The following is a 19,124-nucleotide window of genomic DNA, read 5'->3' on the forward strand; positions in this document are numbered from 1 at the left end:
TTGGTTAAATGTTCTCTGATTTTTTCTAGTGAGCCACAATGACGGCGGTGGACCTCCTAGACATTCTGGATGATTTGGGAGAAGAGGAGTTTGAGCGTTTCAGGTGGTCCCTGCTGCAGGTTGAGAGCCCAAAAGGCTTCCCAAACATTAAGAAGGGCCGGCTAGAGAAGGCAAACAAATGTGACACAGTGGATCTGTTGGTGCAGACCTATGAACTTCCTGGAGCTGTGGAGGTGACCAAGAAGGTTTTAAAGAAGATCCCAAGAAATGATCTGGTGCAGCGTTTGTCACTTGCAAGATCTAGATCAAAAGGTCAGTCACAAGAAGAGAAATGTGAAAAATGTGATGTAACACAGTCTGAGAAATATATTTATCATACAGCAACAGAGGAGAAACAGCCAGCTGTTATTGTTTCATGATTTAAGATACATAACTGTATCTTTTCCTTATTAGGCCTTAGGTCTGAAAAGGAGCTGGTGAGCTGGGTTTCTGCAGTTTACAGGAACTTTCTGAGGTTAGAAGAGTTAAGAAAAACATAATTCAACCGTAATTACATTTTCTTTCGACATAATGAGAAAATGTTGTTAACTGACGTATCTAGCAAGTTGTGAAAATGTTCATGATGAACGCATCTGACAACAAATTCAATTTGTTTTCCAATACCGTGGTACAATATCCGCTGGTAGTAAAAACAGCATTATTAAACTTTTTATGGTTATGTTTAGACACTGGCAGCACTTGGTTAATGTTAGAGAATGCTCATGGTCTTTAATTCAGAAAAAAGTCTGCAGTGACTTGAATCAGGAGACATGATGTGTTTATTAACATTTAACCAAAAACACAATCTTTCACTAAGCTGAACCAAAATGCTTTTGTTGCCTAAAACAAATCACACACAAGACTCATGATATGATCCGCACCAGTTTCAAGATTCTGCTTTTTGTACAGTACATAAATGTAGCTTCATTCATTCAAAAAATATGTTGCCTGTGAACATAAAACAGGCTGTGATTATGTTTGTCATTGCAACATAATTTGGAAAACAATTTAGGGAAAAGTGTGGTTTTTGGAAGATTTTCCCATTACAAAGTTTTTTAATGATACCCTCAATTTCCCCAAAAATGAGACACAATATTAGAAAGTGATCAGATTTGAACTGCTGAATGTTTTATTGGGCTTCTACTTCTAATTGTAAGCTTTAGTTTTAGCTTGAAGCTTGCAGTTAGTGGTGCATGTAAAAATTCTAAACTTGTATGTTTGACTTTTTGTCAAAGAACCAGACATTTTTCAACTCAGTTGTTCATCTTTTGTACTGATGATCTAATTGTCCATCCAAGACTTAAAATCCTGAGTCATCTAATATTTTCTGTGCAGAAAATTAACTTCTACCTCCAGAACCCCAAAGTAACTTCTCACACTTTGCAACTTCATTCAGTCAAATATGTTCTATTTACAAGAATGGACATCAGCCACTGTTGTAAAAGCAATTATACGATAAAACATAACAGCAACATGAAAATGAAAAATAAGAACTAGCATTAGCCAAACCGATTAACCAAATGATAAACAAAAGCAGTAATGAGTCAAAATATAACACATTATTTCTCTTTGTCTCACTAGATGTCAGTGATGTTGGAGAGACTTCAAAGAACAGCGGACCTTCCTTTTCTCAGACTCCTCCAGCATCTCCAACTCCTCCACATCTCTCAACCGACAGCGGTCAGACTGAAAACAAAACTGCTTTATTATCTGGTGCATATGGTAGCACTGAAAGAGGTAGCGTACTTTTAAGTTTAAAATGTTAATTGTAAGTATATTTATTTTTTGTTTGAGATATTATTACTCCAGTCTAGTTAAGTCAGAAAAAGGAGAGCTTGCTGAGATTTAGTCAATGGCAGCATCCACATTATAATCTCTAATCTTAAAATCACTCTACTGATCTTCACTTCAAACTCAAGCTGATAATATTAAGTTTATTAAATCAATATTTACTCTTCACTGCATGCGCACAAGCTCCACCAAACAACCACAGCCATTTTAAACATTTTCTTAATGAAAATTGATCACTGCAATCTAATATTACACCGCCTTACAGCCTGTGTCTCTGTCCCACATTTATGATACAATCTCTCACACAAAGTCCACCACTTGCGCCCTGGACATTGTTCCTACATACTTTTTAAACAATGTATTGGACACTGTAGGTCCCATAATTTCTCTTATTATAAATAGCAGTCTTGTCAATGGAACAACCCTGTCCTGCTTTAAACATGTAATAATCCAACCTCTTCAAACAATAATAACAATAACAGCATCATTGAGAAACTTCAATCAGGCTTCAGGGCTTCAGGGCTTCAGGGCTGCTCTTCTCAAAGTCTCAAATGACCTACTGTTATCTTTAGACTGTGGTAAATGTGCCATTTCAATTTGTTAGACCTTAGCGCAGCTTTTGATACAGTTGATCATTGCATTCTATTAAACTGTCTCAAGGACCAGTTTGGCATCCAGGGCAGGACTTTCTCTGTTAAGATTGGCAGCCTCTCCTCCTCTACTGCACCCATCACTTGTGGAGTACCTCAAGGTTTCATTTTAGGGCCCATTTTATTTGCTCTGTATATGCTCCCTTTAGGCTCTGTCTTCTGCAAGCACAATGTTTCTTTTCACTGTTACACCAATGACACTCAAATATGCTTTCCACTGAATCCGGGGGATTCCAACTCTATTACATTCACCCATAATTGCCTCCATGATGTGAAATGCTGGATGGCAAAAAACTGTCTTCAGTTGAATGATAGCAAGACAGACGTCATTGTTGGACAGCTCTTCAACACCACAGGTGATATAACTAGCCACTTAGGGCCACTGACATAAAATCTGATAAACAAATCAACTCTATAGTGAAAGATGCTACTTTCAGCTGAGAGACATTGCCAAGCTAAAGTCTATCCTATCTCTTTACGACATGAAGACCGTTACCACCACTTTAATTTCCTCAAGGCTGGACTACTGCAAATAAGTGTACCTTGGTGCTGGCTAGTCTTCTTTGTCTCATCTGCAGCTGGTACAGAATGCTGCAGCAAGACTCCTAAAACATACCAGAAAGAGAGACAGCATAACACCGGTACTAGCATCCTTGCACTGGCTATCTGTCAAATACAGGACTAAATTCAAGGTTCTTTTATTTGTTTTTAAAGCCATACATGGGTTGGCACCTCTGTACATGTCAGAACTTGTCTGCCTCTACTCCATCTCTAGGCCTCTTAGATCCTCAGAACAATTGTTTTTAATTCACAGTCAAGGCTAGTGGGTAAGGGAGATTGTGTCTTTGCAGCAGCTGCAACAAAGCTTTGAAATAGTCCTCTGCTTTCAATCAAGTGTTCCCCCTCCATTGGCACTTTTAAGACAAAACTCAAGACCAACATGTTTTAAATGGCCTTTAGTTGCTCTTAATGGTTTGGTAATGTATTTTTTTTTTAAATAATTTTATAATCTTTTATTTATTTATAAATGTTTCATACAATACTAATTCTAAGAGTACTTATTAAATGAACTGTACTCAATTTACCTCATTTTACCTTTTGTCTCATATTCAATGTTTCCTTGGAAACTGTTTATTACTAACTTCATCATATTGTATTTGGTATCTTGGATTTTATAGTTGCTCAACAATGCAGTGCTTAAAAGGTCCATTTTTTTGTTTGTTTGTTTGTTTTCTTGATCTTTGATATCATTCTGTAGCTTCCCAGTAGTGTTCCATATATATTTAAATCCAAACATTCAAATTTTGTTCTATGTACATATGTTTAAGTGTCAAAATGCTGTTTTCCCAAGCCCTTCTAAAAACGTTTTTTCATGTGACCTGACGTAGGTTTCTGCTGATGTTACTACATATAAACCCCCTAGACCGCCTAGCCACACAGACAGAGAACTCACTGTTGCTACTGCTCTACTAAATTTGCTCTAACATACAATGTTAGGAAGACACTGTTGGCAAACTGCATGTGTGTGTGTTTTCTTTTTTGTTTGAAAATCACTCGGCCAAAACAAACGATGAAAATACCCGTACACATTGTCTAGGACAGCAGATGCAAAAATGAACTGATACAGATAATTTCCACTAAAACAGTACAGACCATTGTTTCCCATATCCAAGATGCAAAATACTACTCCATCATTCTCAACTGTACCCCAGATGTAAGCCATAAAGAGCAGATGTCAATCATTGTGTGCATTGTCTTTTTGGAGCCAAGACCAGATGTCAAGAAATACTTCCTTAGGGATGTGGATGTGGTGGAAACAACTGGCCTCAACCTGTCCAATGTCATTCTTCACAAATTGAAGGCACTCAGCATTCTGTTTGAAAATTGTAGAGGACAAGCCTATGAAAATGGAACTAAAGGAAAGAAGCAAGGTGTCCAGGCCCAACTGTTATAAATAAATTCAAAGCAATTAAGCTTAGGGTACCTAAATGGCCAGCACTGGCCCTGGGTGTTGTTCAGACTGAAAAGTTGATCTCAGTTCAACTTCTTTGCTGAACTGCTGCAGTGTCTTGCCGGGCCCTATGCAATGGCACTATAATGTACTGTGTTTATTTATCCAATCTATTGCATGTATCCAAACCAATGGAGCCTATTCAGATCAGGTGACCTGTCAGGTGACCTGGTGGCCTAGTAGGTAATTGAAGGTGTGTCTGTGTATTCTTCTTTGTCTGAAGAGCTTCACATTCAAAATGTCGCTTGGTAGTATACCAATAAATGTTCATGGGAACATTATCTAGTGTGCAGACTCTATTTTTCCATTTTACCGCAATATACTGCCCCAATTTAATTGAATACGAGGGCTGCGTTTTGTCACACAGAGCTTAAATCAGTCTGAACACCCCCTAATGCTTTGATTTTTCTATTTATGTTTGACACAGATGTGATGGTTCCAGTACCAGAGCCAAAACCAATCACATATTACCAACACATGCTTCAATCAAACCTCCGAGACAGATTTATGTGTGCACAAGAGGGGTGGACAGTGGATAAGCAACATCTGGTTGATATCTACACAGAGCTGTACATCACAGCTGGTGGTGATGTACACATCAACACACAGCATGAGGTCAGACAGATTGAAACAGCAGGGAAGCCAGCACAAACAGATAAACCTCTTAAACCCAGTGATATGTTCAAACACCCGTCTGAAGAATACAGACCCATAAGAGGAGTTCTGACCAGTGGAATCGCAGGAGTTGGAAAAACATTCCTTGTGCGTAAATTTGTGTTGGACTGGGCTGAAGGAAGAACCAATCAAAATGTGCATCTCATTTTCCCCTTCACCTTCCGTCAGCTGAATCCACTGAAGGGAGAAAAGTTTTGTTTGGCTAAGCTCATTCATGAATACATCCCAGAAACTAAAGACATCAAAGAGGGAGCTCTGAATCACATCTTTAAAACTCTACAGTCATCAGGAAACATCAACTATGACAAGAGTAAATTCAAACTTCTCTTTGTGTTTGATGGACTGGATGAGAGCCGCCTGGACCTTAATGGTAATGACGTTCGCTCCATTGATGTAACAAAGTCAGCTAGAGTAGAAGTACTGCTGAGGCAACTCATCAATGGGAAACTGCTACGTTCAGCTCGCATCTGGATAACCACACGACCTGCAGCAGCCAATCAGATTCCTCGAGACTTTGTTGACAGCATGACAGAGGTCAGAGGGTTCACTGATCTGCAGAAGGAGGAGTACTTCAGGAAGAGATTCAGAGATGAGCAGCAAGCCAGCACAATCATCTCCCACATCGAGACATCACGAAGCCTCCACATCATGTGCCACATCCCAGTCTTCTGCTGGATCACTGCCACAGTTCTGGAGGATGTGTTAAGCAGAGAGGGAGGAGAGTTGCCCAAGACCCTGACTGAGATGTACAAAGAATTCCTGGTGTTTCAGATTGATCAGACGAAAGACAAATATGGAAGAGAAAAGTGCGTTCAGTACATTAAATCCTTAGCAAAACTGGCTTTCCACCAGCTGGAAAAGGGCAACCTGATCTTCTATGAGAAAGACCTGAGAGAGAGTGGAATTGATATCAGTGAGGCCTCAGTGTGCTCAGGAGTGTTCACACAGATCTTTAAAAATGAGCATGGGAAGAAGAAGGATGACAAAAGGATGTTCAGCTTTGTCCATCTGAGTGTTCAGGAGTTTCTTGCTGCTCTCCATGTGAAAATGGCACTTATCAACAGCAACAAAAATGTGATGCCTTTTCCACGACCAACAGTCAACAACCTGCAACTGCTTTTAAGGAAAACCTCTACAAAGAAGATCCACAGGATTGCTATCATAAATGCCTTACAGAGTCCAAATGGACACCTGGACTTGTTCCTTCGCTTCCTCCTGGGCCTTTCACTGCAGACCAATCAGGACAATCTAGAAGACCTGCTGATGAAGAGAGAAGGTAGCTCACAGGCCAATCAGGAAACGGTCAAGTACATCAAGAAAAAGATCAGTGAGGATCTGTCTGCAGAGAGAATCATCAATCTGTTCCACTGTCTGAATGAACTGAAGGAATGTTCTCTAGTGGAGGAGATCCAACAGTACCTGAGTTCAGGAAGTCTCTCCACAGATAAACTGTCTCCTGCTCAGTGGTCAGCTCTGGCCTACATCTTACTTTCATCAGAAAAAGATCTGGATGTGTTTGACCTGAAGAAGTATTCTGCTTCAGAGCAGGCTCTTCTAAGGCTGCTGCCAGTGGTCAAAGCCTCCAACAAAGCTCTGTAGGTGCACCGATAGCTGCATATATATATATATACATATAAACTGTATCACATGTTTTATGCTTGATGTTACGGTACATGGTCGGCATCTTAAACCACAGGGTTGCCTTACTATCTAGTTCTAATTCTATCTAGTTCTTGATGATCAAAGCAAATTTGTCAAAATTATAGTGATCGAAAAAGTGTGACTTTCATTTTTGAAGTAAGGACTTATCTTGTGTAATGTTAGTTTCCCTTAAAAAATAATCACTTGATTAAAATTCTCTTAACTCTAAAAATGTGATTTTTTACTTTGTAAACAACAGAAACAGTTTCAGTCTTTGTCTTCATCTCTAACTCTTCCTCAGGTTGAGTGGCTGTAATCTGTCAGAGAGAACCTGTGCAGCTTTGTCTTCAGTTCTAAGCTCCCAGTCCTCTAGTCTGAGAGAGCTGGATCTAAGTAACAATGACCTGCAGGATTCAGGAGTGAAGTTGCTCTCTGCTGGACTGGAGAGTCCACACTGTTCACTGGAGACTCTCAGGTCAGATCACACTGTAATGTTTTTGTGTAACACTGTGTTGTACCTCAAACATTAAGGGCCCTATCTTACCCTCGGTGCAAGGTTGCACCAAGCGTGATGCAAGTGTCTTTGCTAGTTTAAGACTGACACAGTTGTCATTTTCCCATCCAACACCCATGCTGTTTAAATAGCAAATACACTTGCGCTCATCTGAGCACCCATGAGTGTGTTGGTCTTAAAATGAGGCGTGGTCAGGCACATTGTTGGTGCATTGCTATCTTGAGGCAGCATAAAGTGATTGCATGATTGACCAACAAAAACCTGGTCTGAAGTCAGTGGCACAGTGTTTCACTGTTATTTTAAAGGCGCATTCTCAAGATAGTAATATGCGCCTACATAGGTGGGTGCACAAAAAGTGTATACTCTGCTTGTTACACACGGATGTGCAGCAGTGCACAAACATACAAAAAATTACAAATAAAAGGATTACAGTGTGAAAGGTTATTATTGTGCAATACACGTCATAATGGTTAGTCATGATATTTATCAGAATTAGCTAATCACAGCAATCATGGATGAAACTGTCTAATTATTTGACCAAATTGTGGCAATACATGTAGGTATTAAAACAGGCCCATCAGGTTGAGGGTGTCTGTCAAGACCCAGCAAACGGATATCAACAACGGATCAGACATGGATCAACTTTCCTGCTAAATCAATATATAAGGACATGAGGAACACAGGGGGAAATAAATGACATAAAAACAATGATTGAACTAAAGAAAGAAAGAACTCTGGACAGCTCCAAGCGGCTGCCAGCAGGATCAGCACTTTGGAGAGCTGATCAAGTCCTGACAACTGTGTATGATGATTTTTTACATGATTAAAATTAATGATTTACTTTTTGGACAATGTTTAACAAATATTCTTTTTAAATTTTGAGATTACAGTGATGAGGTTTCCATACTTTCAGGAATTAAAACCCCGCTGATTTTACCTGTTACTCAGGGGAGGGAGGGTACAGGAGCAGTAGGGGTCAGTGTACTTGTAATGGATCGTGCGCTTTCAGTTTGTGCATGAGCAGATCTGTTTCCTCTGCAAAGAAGCATTCCTTTTTACTACTTGGCAAATGCACCATTATAATAGCAATGTGCCAAGGTACAATCACAGTTGGCTTGAGGATTTTTTTCTGTGATCTCTACAGTGGGCTTAACCTTGTTCATCATCATATGTCTGCACTTTGAATCATAAAAACATTTCACAAATTCATGAAGCATAGTTTTGGTTCAACTGGAGACTCTCAGGTCCTTTAACACATAACCATTTAAATGTTGCTGAACATACAGGTAAATGTCAGTGATGAGTCACCACGTCTGTTCACGTTCTGCAAGTAAATTACAGGAAATTACATGATGAAAATTCTTTGTTGTCTTAATTTTTCTTTAATTCTGCAGCAAATGTAACACTCAGCAGATCAGTAACTCAACAGATTCTGTTGATTCAGATTCTGTTCTGTTGTAGTGTAATTTGACTTTATTGAAACAACTGTTGTCGAAACTGATACACAAGGACAAATACATTATCTGTGTGTGTGTGTACATGCTTGTGGGTGTGCATGTACAATTGTGTGTATGTGTGTGTGTGTGTGTCTACAGGCTGTCAGGCTGTCTGGTCAGAGAAGAAGGCTGTACTTCTCTTGCCTCAGCTCTGAGATCCAACCCCTTCCAACTGAGAGAGCTTGACCTGAGCTACAATCATCCAGGAGACTCAGGAGTGACGCTGCTGTTTGCTGGACTGGAGGATCAACGTTGCAGACTGGACACGCTCAGGTGTGAACAGACAACAAGAGGTCATACACTGTTTCTCTGTTACACTGTTTCTTGCAGGCTTTAGCTATTTCCCACTGAAAATAGTTGGCAACACTGGGTGTTTCAGATTGGTCAGATGAAAGACAAATATGGCTCAGAAAAGTGCATCCAGTATATTAAATCTTTAGCAAAACTGCCTTTCCACAACCTGAAAAAAGGGCAACCTGACCTTCTATGAGAAATACCTGGAAGAGAGAGGCATTGATTTCAATTAGGCCTCAGTATGCTCAGAAGTGTTCACAGAGATCTTTAAAGATGAGGGTGGGAAGAAGAATGATGACACAAAGATGTTCAGCTTTGTCCATCTGAGTGTTCAAGAGTTTCTTGCTGCTCTCCATGTGAAAACGGCACTCATCAACAGCAGCAAAAATGTGATGCCTTTTCCAACTTCTTCTTCTTCTTCTTCTTCTTCTTCTTCTTCTTCTTCTTCTTCTTCTTCTTCTACCATTATGGGTCCTCACAGTAGATCATCCCTTTCCATCATGTATCTTTGCTAACAAACTTTTTGGCTTACCATTTGCTATCATCAATCATCAGTTATCATCATTTGTCATTATCTGCTCCACTTACCACTGTCCTGCGTTCTTTTCTCCTCCTCCTCTTTCTTTCTCTTTCTTTCTTCACTCACTGATGGATAAAGTGTGCACATCTGTGACCAGCTCTGTGACTCATGCAATGATACTGCAGTTAAGGGGGATTCCCACATTTTGAGACAGTGGTAGTCAGCCCTTGGGGCTTCAAAGGTGCTTAGTATGCTTATGCATGGGGTCAGCTCTGTGCCTTGCTCCTCTCCTTCTTCTTTGACGCCTTTTCCATGACCAACAGTTCAAATCCTGTGACTGCTTTTAAAGAACACCTCTACAAATAAAATTCCCAAAATTTCCATCAACAAGGCTGTACAAGGTCCAAATGGACACCTGGACTTTTTTGCTTCATCCTGGGCTTTTCACTGCAGACCAATCAGGACAAATTAGAAGATGTGCTGATGAAGAGAGAAAGTAGCTCACAGACAAGTCAGGACACAGTCAAGTGCATCAAGAAAAAGATCATTAAGGATCTGTCTGCAGAAAGAATCATTAATCTGTCCCACTGTCTGAAGGAACTGAGGGAATGTTCTCTGGTGGAGATCCAAACTAAACTGTCTCCTCCTCCATGGTCAGCTCAGCTCTGGGCTTCATCTTACTGTTATTAGAAAAATATCTGGTAGTGTTTGACCTGAAAAAATACTCTGCCTCAGAGGAGACTCTTCACTATCTAATTCTTATTGATGATCAAAGCATATACCGACATGGCCTAAATTATTGGTACCCCTGCATTTTATTAAAATAATGCACCATTCTCCCTGATAAGTGTTGAAATTAAAAGACATTTTATTATCAGTGCACGTCAAAACAAAAAAGTTGTAAAAATAACTGAATTCATGCTCATTCTACAAAGACATTCAAAGACCATTTAGAAGAAATAATTGATTTGTAGTGATACTTTAAGTAGACTATTGTGTTTTAATTAGTATCACAGGTGTTTTCAATCTTATAATCACTCAGCAGCCAGTTTCAAAGGAAAAGAAATATTCTGCTGTTTTGTGCCACTGTGTACATCACATTGGATATGGAAAACAGAAGGAAAATGAGAGAGTGTACTGAGGACATTAGAAAAAAAGTAATAGCTAAGCATGTTCAATGTAAAGGTTACAAGGCCATCTCCAAAGAGCTTGGTGTTCCTCTGACCACTGTTGCCAATATTTTTAAGAAGTTCAAGGGCCATGGAACTGTAGCCAACATCTCTGGACAGAAAGATTGCTCGAATGGTCGAGAAAGAACCAAGGAAAACATCAATACAGATACAAGCTGTTCTTCAAGTTCAAGGTACAATAGTTTCCTGTCACACCATCCATCAATGTCTGAATGAAAATGGGCTCCATGGTGGAAGACCCAGGAAGATGCCACTTCTAAGAGGGAGTCACAAAAAAGCCAGACTGGACCTTGCCAAAATGCATGTTGACAAGCCACAGTCCTTCTGGGAGAATATGCCTTGGACAGATGAAACAAAATGAGAGCTTTTTGGTAAATCTCACCAACCCTATGTTTTCAGAAGAAAAAATTAAGCCTTCAAAGAAAAGAACACCATGCCTACCTTGAAACATGGAGGAGGTTCAGTGATGTTTTGGGGTTGCTTTGCTGCCTTAGGCACTGGGTGCCTTGAATCTGTGCAGGGCACAATGAAATCAGAAGACTATCAAGGCATTTTGGAGTGAAACATGTAGGCCAGTGTCAGAAATCTGTGTCTTAGTCACAGGTCACGGGTGTTCCAGCAGGATAATGACCCTGAACATACATCAAAAAGCACCCGAGAGTGGATGAGAAGAAAACATTTGAACATTCTGATGTGGCTTGCTATGAGTCCTGATCTGAATCCCACTGAACATCTGTGGAAAGAGCTGAAACTTGCAGTTGAGCTATGGCACCCATCAAACCTGAGAGAACTGGAGTAGTTTGCTCAAGAGGAATGGGCCAAACTACCGGTGGACATGTGTAGAAACCTTATTCAGAGTTACAGAAAGCGCTTAACTGCAGTTATTGTCTCCAAAGGCTGTGCAACAAAATATTAAGTTAAGGGTACCAATATTTTTGGCCATGCCATTTTCATTTGTTTTATTGTATTAAATAATTTGTGTAAGTTGTAAATAAAAAGAAAAGTTTCAGTTATAATTACTATGATTAAAAATATGACTTTAATTTCTGAAGTAATGACTTATCTTATTGGAACTCTCTTACCTGACCAAGATCCTAATGACTTTTAGAGAGATGGAGAAGGTAACACCAAAATTGTGATTTTTACTTTGTAAACAACAGAAACAATATCTGTGTTTGTCCTTATCACTAATTCTCCTTCAGGCTGCGGGGCTGTAATCTATCAGAGAGAAGCTGTGCCACTCTGCCCTCAGTTCTCAGCTCCCAGTCCTCTAGTCTGAAGGAGCTGGACTTAAGTAACAACAACCTGCAGGATTCAGGAGTGAAGCTGCTCTCTGCTGGACTGGAGAGTCCACACTGTACACTGAAGACTCTCAGGTCAGATCACACTGCTTTTGTGTCATACCTCAAACATTAAATGGTATATAGTCAAGTTTTTGTGCTGCATGAAACATACAATATGTGATATGATAACTGTACTTGTTAAAGTGAGTGCAAAATTTTTTTGTGAATGAGTCATCAACTCCATTGATGGAAACACTTTATTTTGCTGTGACAATGACAGTTTGATTGAGGATTTTTTTCCTATGATTTAACCATGTTCATCATCATATGTCTGCACTCTGAATCATAAAAACATGTCAAAAATTTATGAAGCATAGTGTTGGTTCAAATGGCGACTCTTAGTTCAGGATTTAACTTAAGTTACACAGATGAGCATTTTATACAGGTTAATGTCAGTGAAGAATCACAATGTCAACAGATTCTGTTGATGACAGTCTGTAGTGTCATTTGACTATATTGAACAGTGTGTGTGTGTGTGTGTGTGTGTGTGTGTGTGTGTGTGTGTGTGTGTGTGTGTGTGTCCAGGCTGTCAGGCTGTCTGGTCAGACAGGAAGGCTGTGCTTCTCTGGCCTCAGCTCTGAGATCCAACCCCTCCCATCTGAGAGAGCTTGATCTGAGCTACAATCATCCAGGAGACTCAGGAGTGAGGCTGCTGTCTGCTGGACTGGAGGATCCACACTGGAGACTGGATACTCTCAGGTCTGAACAGACAACAACACACTTACAAAGCTTACACACATTTTCTCTGCCACACTAACAAGCTGAGGACTGTTGGTTCACAGTCTGTACCAGCAGCACTGCTGATAACAGTGAAGGCAGTAACTGATGTGCTGCAATACACAACATTCCTGTTTTATTACAAATTAGAGCTTCATGGTCTTTATTCATGCCACTATCTCATTCAGTCTATGATTGTATTCTTACATAATAATAATAATAATAATAATAATAATAATAATAATAATAATAATAATAATATATTATTATTATAATTATTATTAAGGCTGTAGTCTGTGGTACTGCTGAACTGTATTTCATTATAGAGAGGTGTTTTGTGTTACTTAGCCTAACCTCACTAATATAATGGGGAGGACACAATAATAGAAATCCCTGTCAGTATAGTACAATACATTTGAAGAGTAGTACAATCTGGATTCTCCAAAATGATCACAGATTTGAAACAACACTGAAAAAGTTTAAACAAAAACTGAACATTATCACCTCCATAAATGGAAGATTTGTTTACAGAACTGTTGTATCAGACTGCATTAGTTTTAGCTAGATGACCTAATACACTGGCAGCAGAGTGTCTAACTTTATTAGATGGTAGATGTACCTGCTCAAACTGAAATCTTTTAGCTCGCAACTGCTGCAGGTGATCCAGGTCCCCTTGGCTGAGGGGAACTGTGCCAGCGCCACAATCGCAGCCTCCTTAGGTCATAGCTAACCCCATCCTCTGGCACAACCACCAGAGGTTGTTGGGGCAATAAATTCCTCATCTGAAGCCTTCGTCTGCAAAATTTCCCTGTGTAAACTCCCTTTGATGAATGATGTTAAAGTTGATTACACTGCCATGCTAAATTAAAATGATTATACTAGCCATTTAGTGATGTTACTGATCAATGAGATGAAATTTGGCAACTCATATTAATCTTACTAGCAACATAGATTGCATAGCTAAACGTAACGCTAACTAGTTTTTTTCAAAATGTATGCCCCACTGCAGTCTATCATTTCATACTGTGGCAACTGTTTGTAAAATATGTTCTTACCTGTGAGGATGATGTTTTGCGGATGTTATAAAACCCAACAGCAGAGCTCCATGGCTTGCATTCCCCAGAGAGAAATCAAAACAGCGGTGTTCACAAGGACAGAGGGTGGGGCACGTTCAGGAGGACATAGGTGAAGGGTTGCACTTGTTCACGAGGATGCAGGTGAAGGGTGGGGCACATTATGTGGATGGGCAGAGCACAACAGTGCAGAAACAGGGAGGGGAGGGGGGAGCAGAGTTGCTTCCATAGGAGTCTCATGGTACAACTAGCTTGATTTCCAGAAGTTGCATCTTTTACCTTCAAGAATCATGGGAGAAAATCATAATTTCAGTTCAAAGTGAAAAAACCTTTTCTTTTTTGTTTTTAAACCAGAATCATGCAGTCCTGTTACAAACAACTTTAAAACAGGATGTAAAAGAAGATATGAATCATCTTCTACCTTTTTTATCCTGACATCACTGTCATGCGTCACCTCAGAACAATGACTTAATTTCCACTCAAGGTGTAATGTGCTGTTGTTGTGTTTATCTGATCCCTGATCAATTCAGACACTGAATGATGTGTGTGAAAGAGGAATGTGAGAGTCCACAAAGACGAGAAACTGTCTCACTCAAATGTCCATCCATGTGTTTGTGTTAGATTAAGTAGTTTTTAACTAGCTGCTAAACTGTTAGAGACAAGTTCCTCTTCTGGTGTTTTGTTTTGTTACCAACAGCCTCAGCTGCATCAGCACCACCTGCTGGACTGGAGGAGAGCTGACCCTGATTTGCACATAGCTGTGAAAACAAGGACTGATTATAATGATATGAGATCTGGTGAACAAAGACACAGATATATGTGACTAAATGTAAACAAAAGCTTATTATACCTGATCTAGATTTTATCCAGATATGAGACTTTTGAAATGACGGGTGTCTATGGGACCAGAGTGCAGCTGAGCAGCTAGAATATCAAAAAAGTGCAGAACTGTACAGAAAGTGCAAGGACTATTTATGTTTTTCACTTAAAAACCCCCAAATGAACCAGAATAACCAGTGATGCAGTGTCCAGTTGTTCTGAGAGTACATTTGTTAAATTAAATAAGAGAATAAGGCAACAGGTAGTGTGATCAGTGATGTTGTGATCCAGTTTGAACCCTGCAGACCTCTGAGTTCGGTCAACTCTGATGCTTCTTCACAGAATCCAAACATGCTGAAGCTGCTTTTATGTGTTTATAAATCCAGCTTTTTTGTCTTAATGTTAGGTCTGGGTGAAGCTTTATAGAGATCACTGATGAGTAAACTTCTGAATTTTCATTCTGACTTTGTTTCTTCCTCCAGGGTGGAACATGGTGGAGAGCACAGGCTGAAACCTGGTCTGAGAAAGTGTAAGTGTGTGTTCACTTTGATTCATGAAAACAAGGTAGCACATGTTAAAGTAGTTTAAATCAAAAGCTTGATCATCTGCATTCACTTCTTTCTTTGAAATAATATCCAAAAAATAGTCACTATTAAGTTTTCATCTTTATTAACAGTCAGTCTGTTAATAAAACAACAAATAAATCATCAGATGTGTTAGATGACAAACTGCTGCTGTATTGTGTCTCGTTCTCTCCACCAGATGCCTGTGAACTCACACTTGACACAAACACAGTAAACAGAAAACTCAAACTGTCTGACAACAACAGGAATGTGACACATGTGACAGAGGAGCAGCCATATCCTGATCATCCAGAGAGATTTGATGTGTGGTATCAGCTGCTGTGTAGAAATGGTCTGATTGGTCGCTGTTACTGGGAGGTCGAGTGGAGTGGATGGGTTCATATATCAGTGAGTTACAAAGGAATCAGAAGGAAAGGAAATAGCACTGACTGCAGGTTTGGAGAGAATAATCAATCCTGGAGTCTTAGCTGCTCTGATGATGGTCGTATCTCTGTCTGTCACAATAACACAAGAACAGACCTCACCTCCTCCTCCTCCTCTTTCTCCATTTCCTCCTACCTTGTATCTAACAGAGTAGCAGTGTATGTGGACTGTCCTGATGGCACTCTGTCCTTCTACAGAGTCTCCTCTGACACACTGATCCACCTCCACACCTTCAACACCACATTCACTGAACCTCTGTATCCTGGGTTCTTGGTTGGGTCTGGTTCCTCAGTGTATCTGTGTTCAGTGTAGGAGGAAGAGTCTCCTGTATAGAGAAACACTAATGACAAACACACTTTTTATCAGTCATACTAATCTACTCAAAGAAAAATCTCATACAAAATCTATGAGGAAACATCTCCAATTGTTTTGCTTTGGTGAATGCAATGTGTGTCCATGATTTTAACAGCTGCGAGACACCAAATATGTTGTCAAGATTTTAGTTGTCTTTTTTTGTAACCTTGCAATCCAAAACTGTTCTCATTTAAATAAGTATGTATATCCACTAAAATCAGATTCCACACACATGCATATATGTTTTCTTCAAACAAATGTACCAATAATTTTAGTTTGTAGAAATATGATTCCACAGTTTTTGTAAATGAGATGTTATCAGAAAATAAACCAGTCATATATTGAACCAGACAGAGTCACATTTGTTCTTGTTTATCTGTTGTTGATTATTGGAAGGTTGAAATACATTTAATTTCAGTATTTTACCAATCTACTGATCTTATAAGACATCCGTCTCCAGGAATTCAGGTTGAATTGATTAATGTTATTTTTAATTTAAAGGGCTGGTATTGTGGAAGACAATAAAAAATAGCTCTGAGATGGATTAAGGTGATGGTTTCTATCTCCTTATTTGAAATTTTGAAATTCACAGCTCAAGAGCAAGCAGTGTTGAATTGATACTCGTTACTATGAAAGTCAAATCAAATCTGCTGATTGAAATGTTGCTTAATTCTTATTGGTATACGGGAGTCTGTCAACCAATCAATCAATCAATCAACCTTTCATACAGGTCAGTGCAATTCAAAGTGCTTTACAGATGACTGACAAGCTGATACAATAATGCACCCAAGAAATAAAATGATGAAAATGTAATAAAACAAATAAAATAGATTTTAAAAATTAATAAAAGATAATGACAAATAAAATAGAAAAGAGGGAAAACATTTGACTGATAACATGAATACAGTGGAATAAAAAATAGAAATGAATTATTAAATTATTAATCAAGGCTGAAGAGATTAGTTTAAGTTTATGTTTAATGAATTCAACACTTTCAGCAGCTCTCAGGTAAACCTACAACATCATGACAACATATATCCTGATGACAGATGGGTAACTAATATAGATTAAAATGTAGTTGCTCTAATCCTCGGGGAACCCCACAAGTTATTTTTTAGAGGTGCTGGAGAAATTATCATCTTTTACAACAAAAACTCTCTTGAACTGTTTTTATGTTATCTTTCTGGCAGACAGTCCAATGTGATCCCTCAGTCTATTTAGAAGAATGTTATGATCAACTGTGTTAAAAGCAGCACTCAGATCAAGTAGTTCAAAGACTCAAGAGTTTACTTTTTCCATTGCATAGATTTATATTTATTTTCTATATAAGTGATGGATGTACATCTGTCAAACAGCTGTGTGATGTGACTAGTGCACTGGTGAAGTGTTTCACATCCTTTTCAACATTAAGTACTGGGAGCTCTGCTATCATTGACGTTTCTACCATTTGTGTGTTACTGCCATCTTGCAGTTATCCCTTCAGACCAGGGTCTGAATAAAGTACTACTGTATATCAAAATTAAAGCATTAATCAATCAATCAATCAATCAATTTTTATTTATATAGCGCCATATCACAACAGAAGTCATCTCAAGGCACTTTTCACATAGAGCAGGTCAAGACCGTACTCTTTAATTTACAGAGACCCAACAATGAGCCCATGAGCAAGCACTTGGCAACAGCGGTAAGGAAAAACTCCCCTTTAACGGGTAGAAACCTCAAGCAGACCCCGGCTCTTGGTGGGCGGCCATCTGCTTTGAGAGAGAGAAAGAGAGAGGGAAAGGGGGAGGGGGGACAGGAGAGCAACAATCACAACAACAACAACAAGCACAAGCATCAATAGACAGGGAAGGATGCCATCAGGACTGTGAAGGACCGCGAAGGTTCGGCACGGGACTCAGGTTTTCCTGTGAGATGAGAAAGCACAAAAAACTCTGGGGAAGAAGCAAAGTTAGTGACATGCATTGATGTTACATGAATGCATACAGATGGAGAGGAGGAGGAGGAGAGAGGAGCTCAGTGCATCATGGGAAGTCCCCCAGTAGTCTAGGCCTATAGCAGCATAACTAAGGGCTGATCCAAGGTGAGCCTGGTCGGCCCTAACTATAAGCTTTATCAAAAAGGAAAGTTTTAAGCCTACTCTTAAACATAGAGAGGGTGTCTGCACCCCGGACTGAATCCGGTAGATGGTTCCATAGAAGAGGAGCCTGATAGCTGAAGGCTCTGCCTCCCAGTCTACTTTTAAAGACTGTAGGGACCACCAGTAAGCCTGCATACTGGGAGCGCAGTGTTCTAGTGGGATAATACGGTATTATGAGCTCTTCAAGATATGATGGTGCCTGACCATTAAGGGCTTTGTAAGTTAGGAGAAGGATTTTAAATTCTATTCTAGATTTTACAGGAAGCCAATGTAGTGAAGCTAAAATGGGAGAAATGTGGGCTCTTTTTCTAGTTTTAGTCAATACACGTGCAACTGCATTCTGGACCAGCTGGAGAGTCTTTAGAGACTTGTTAGGGCAGCCTGATAAGGAATTGCAATAATCCAGCCTAGAAGTAACAAATGCGTGAACTAGTTTTTCTGCATCTTTTAGGGACAGGATGTGCCTGATTTTTGTGATATTACGTAAGTGAAAAAAGGCAGTCCTTGAAATTTGATTTATGTGGGAGTTAAAGGACATATCCTGATCAAAGATAACTCCCAGATTCCAGTGTAGCTATATCATTAGATAATGTGTTTCTAAGGTGTTTAGGGCCAAGCACAATAACTTCAGTTTTATCTGAATTTAGTAGTAGAAAATTGCAGGTCATCCAGGTCTTTATGTCGTTAAGGCATGTTTGGAGTTTGTTTAACTGATTGGGTTCATCTGGCTTCACTGATAAATATAATTGGGTGTCATCTGCGTAACAATGAAAATTTATGGAGTGCTTTCTAATAATATTACCTAAAGGAAGCATATATAAGGTGAATAGAATTGGTCCAAGTACAGAAC

The 19,124-nt window shown here is 39.4% G+C and overlaps 1 protein-coding gene across 1 annotated transcript; it reads left to right on the top strand.

Moving 5' to 3' along the window:
• The first annotated feature begins 38 nt into the window (after positions 1–38).
• On the top strand, positions 39–16,480 carry LOC122975174 (NACHT, LRR and PYD domains-containing protein 12-like). Its single transcript, XM_044343455.1, has 6 exons — positions 39–312; positions 4,919–6,761; positions 7,109–7,282; positions 12,690–12,863; positions 15,256–15,302; positions 15,536–16,480. Exons 1-6 carry the CDS (start codon positions 39–41, stop codon positions 16,090–16,092), a joined length of 3,069 nt encoding a protein of 1,022 aa, XP_044199390.1. The 3' UTR covers positions 16,093–16,480.
• The last annotated feature ends 2,644 nt before the right edge of the window (positions 16,481–19,124 follow it).

The sequence above is a fragment of the Thunnus albacares genome, chromosome 3 (assembly GCF_914725855.1).
Source record: "Thunnus albacares chromosome 3, fThuAlb1.1, whole genome shotgun sequence".
Classification (NCBI taxonomy): domain Eukaryota; kingdom Metazoa; phylum Chordata; class Actinopteri; order Scombriformes; family Scombridae; genus Thunnus; species Thunnus albacares.

Coding starts and splice junctions, on each gene's coding strand:
- LOC122975174 (XM_044343455.1), top strand. CDS start 39: ATGACGGCGGTGGACCTCCTAGACATTCTGGATGATTTGGGAGAAGAG. Junction 313..4,918: donor TGCAAGATCTAGATCAAAAG/GTCAGTCACAAG, acceptor TGTTTGACACAG/ATGTGATGGTTCCAGTACCA. Junction 7,283..12,689: donor TGTTCACTGGAGACTCTCAG/GTCAGATCACAC, acceptor GTGTGTGTCCAG/GCTGTCAGGCTGTCTGGTCA.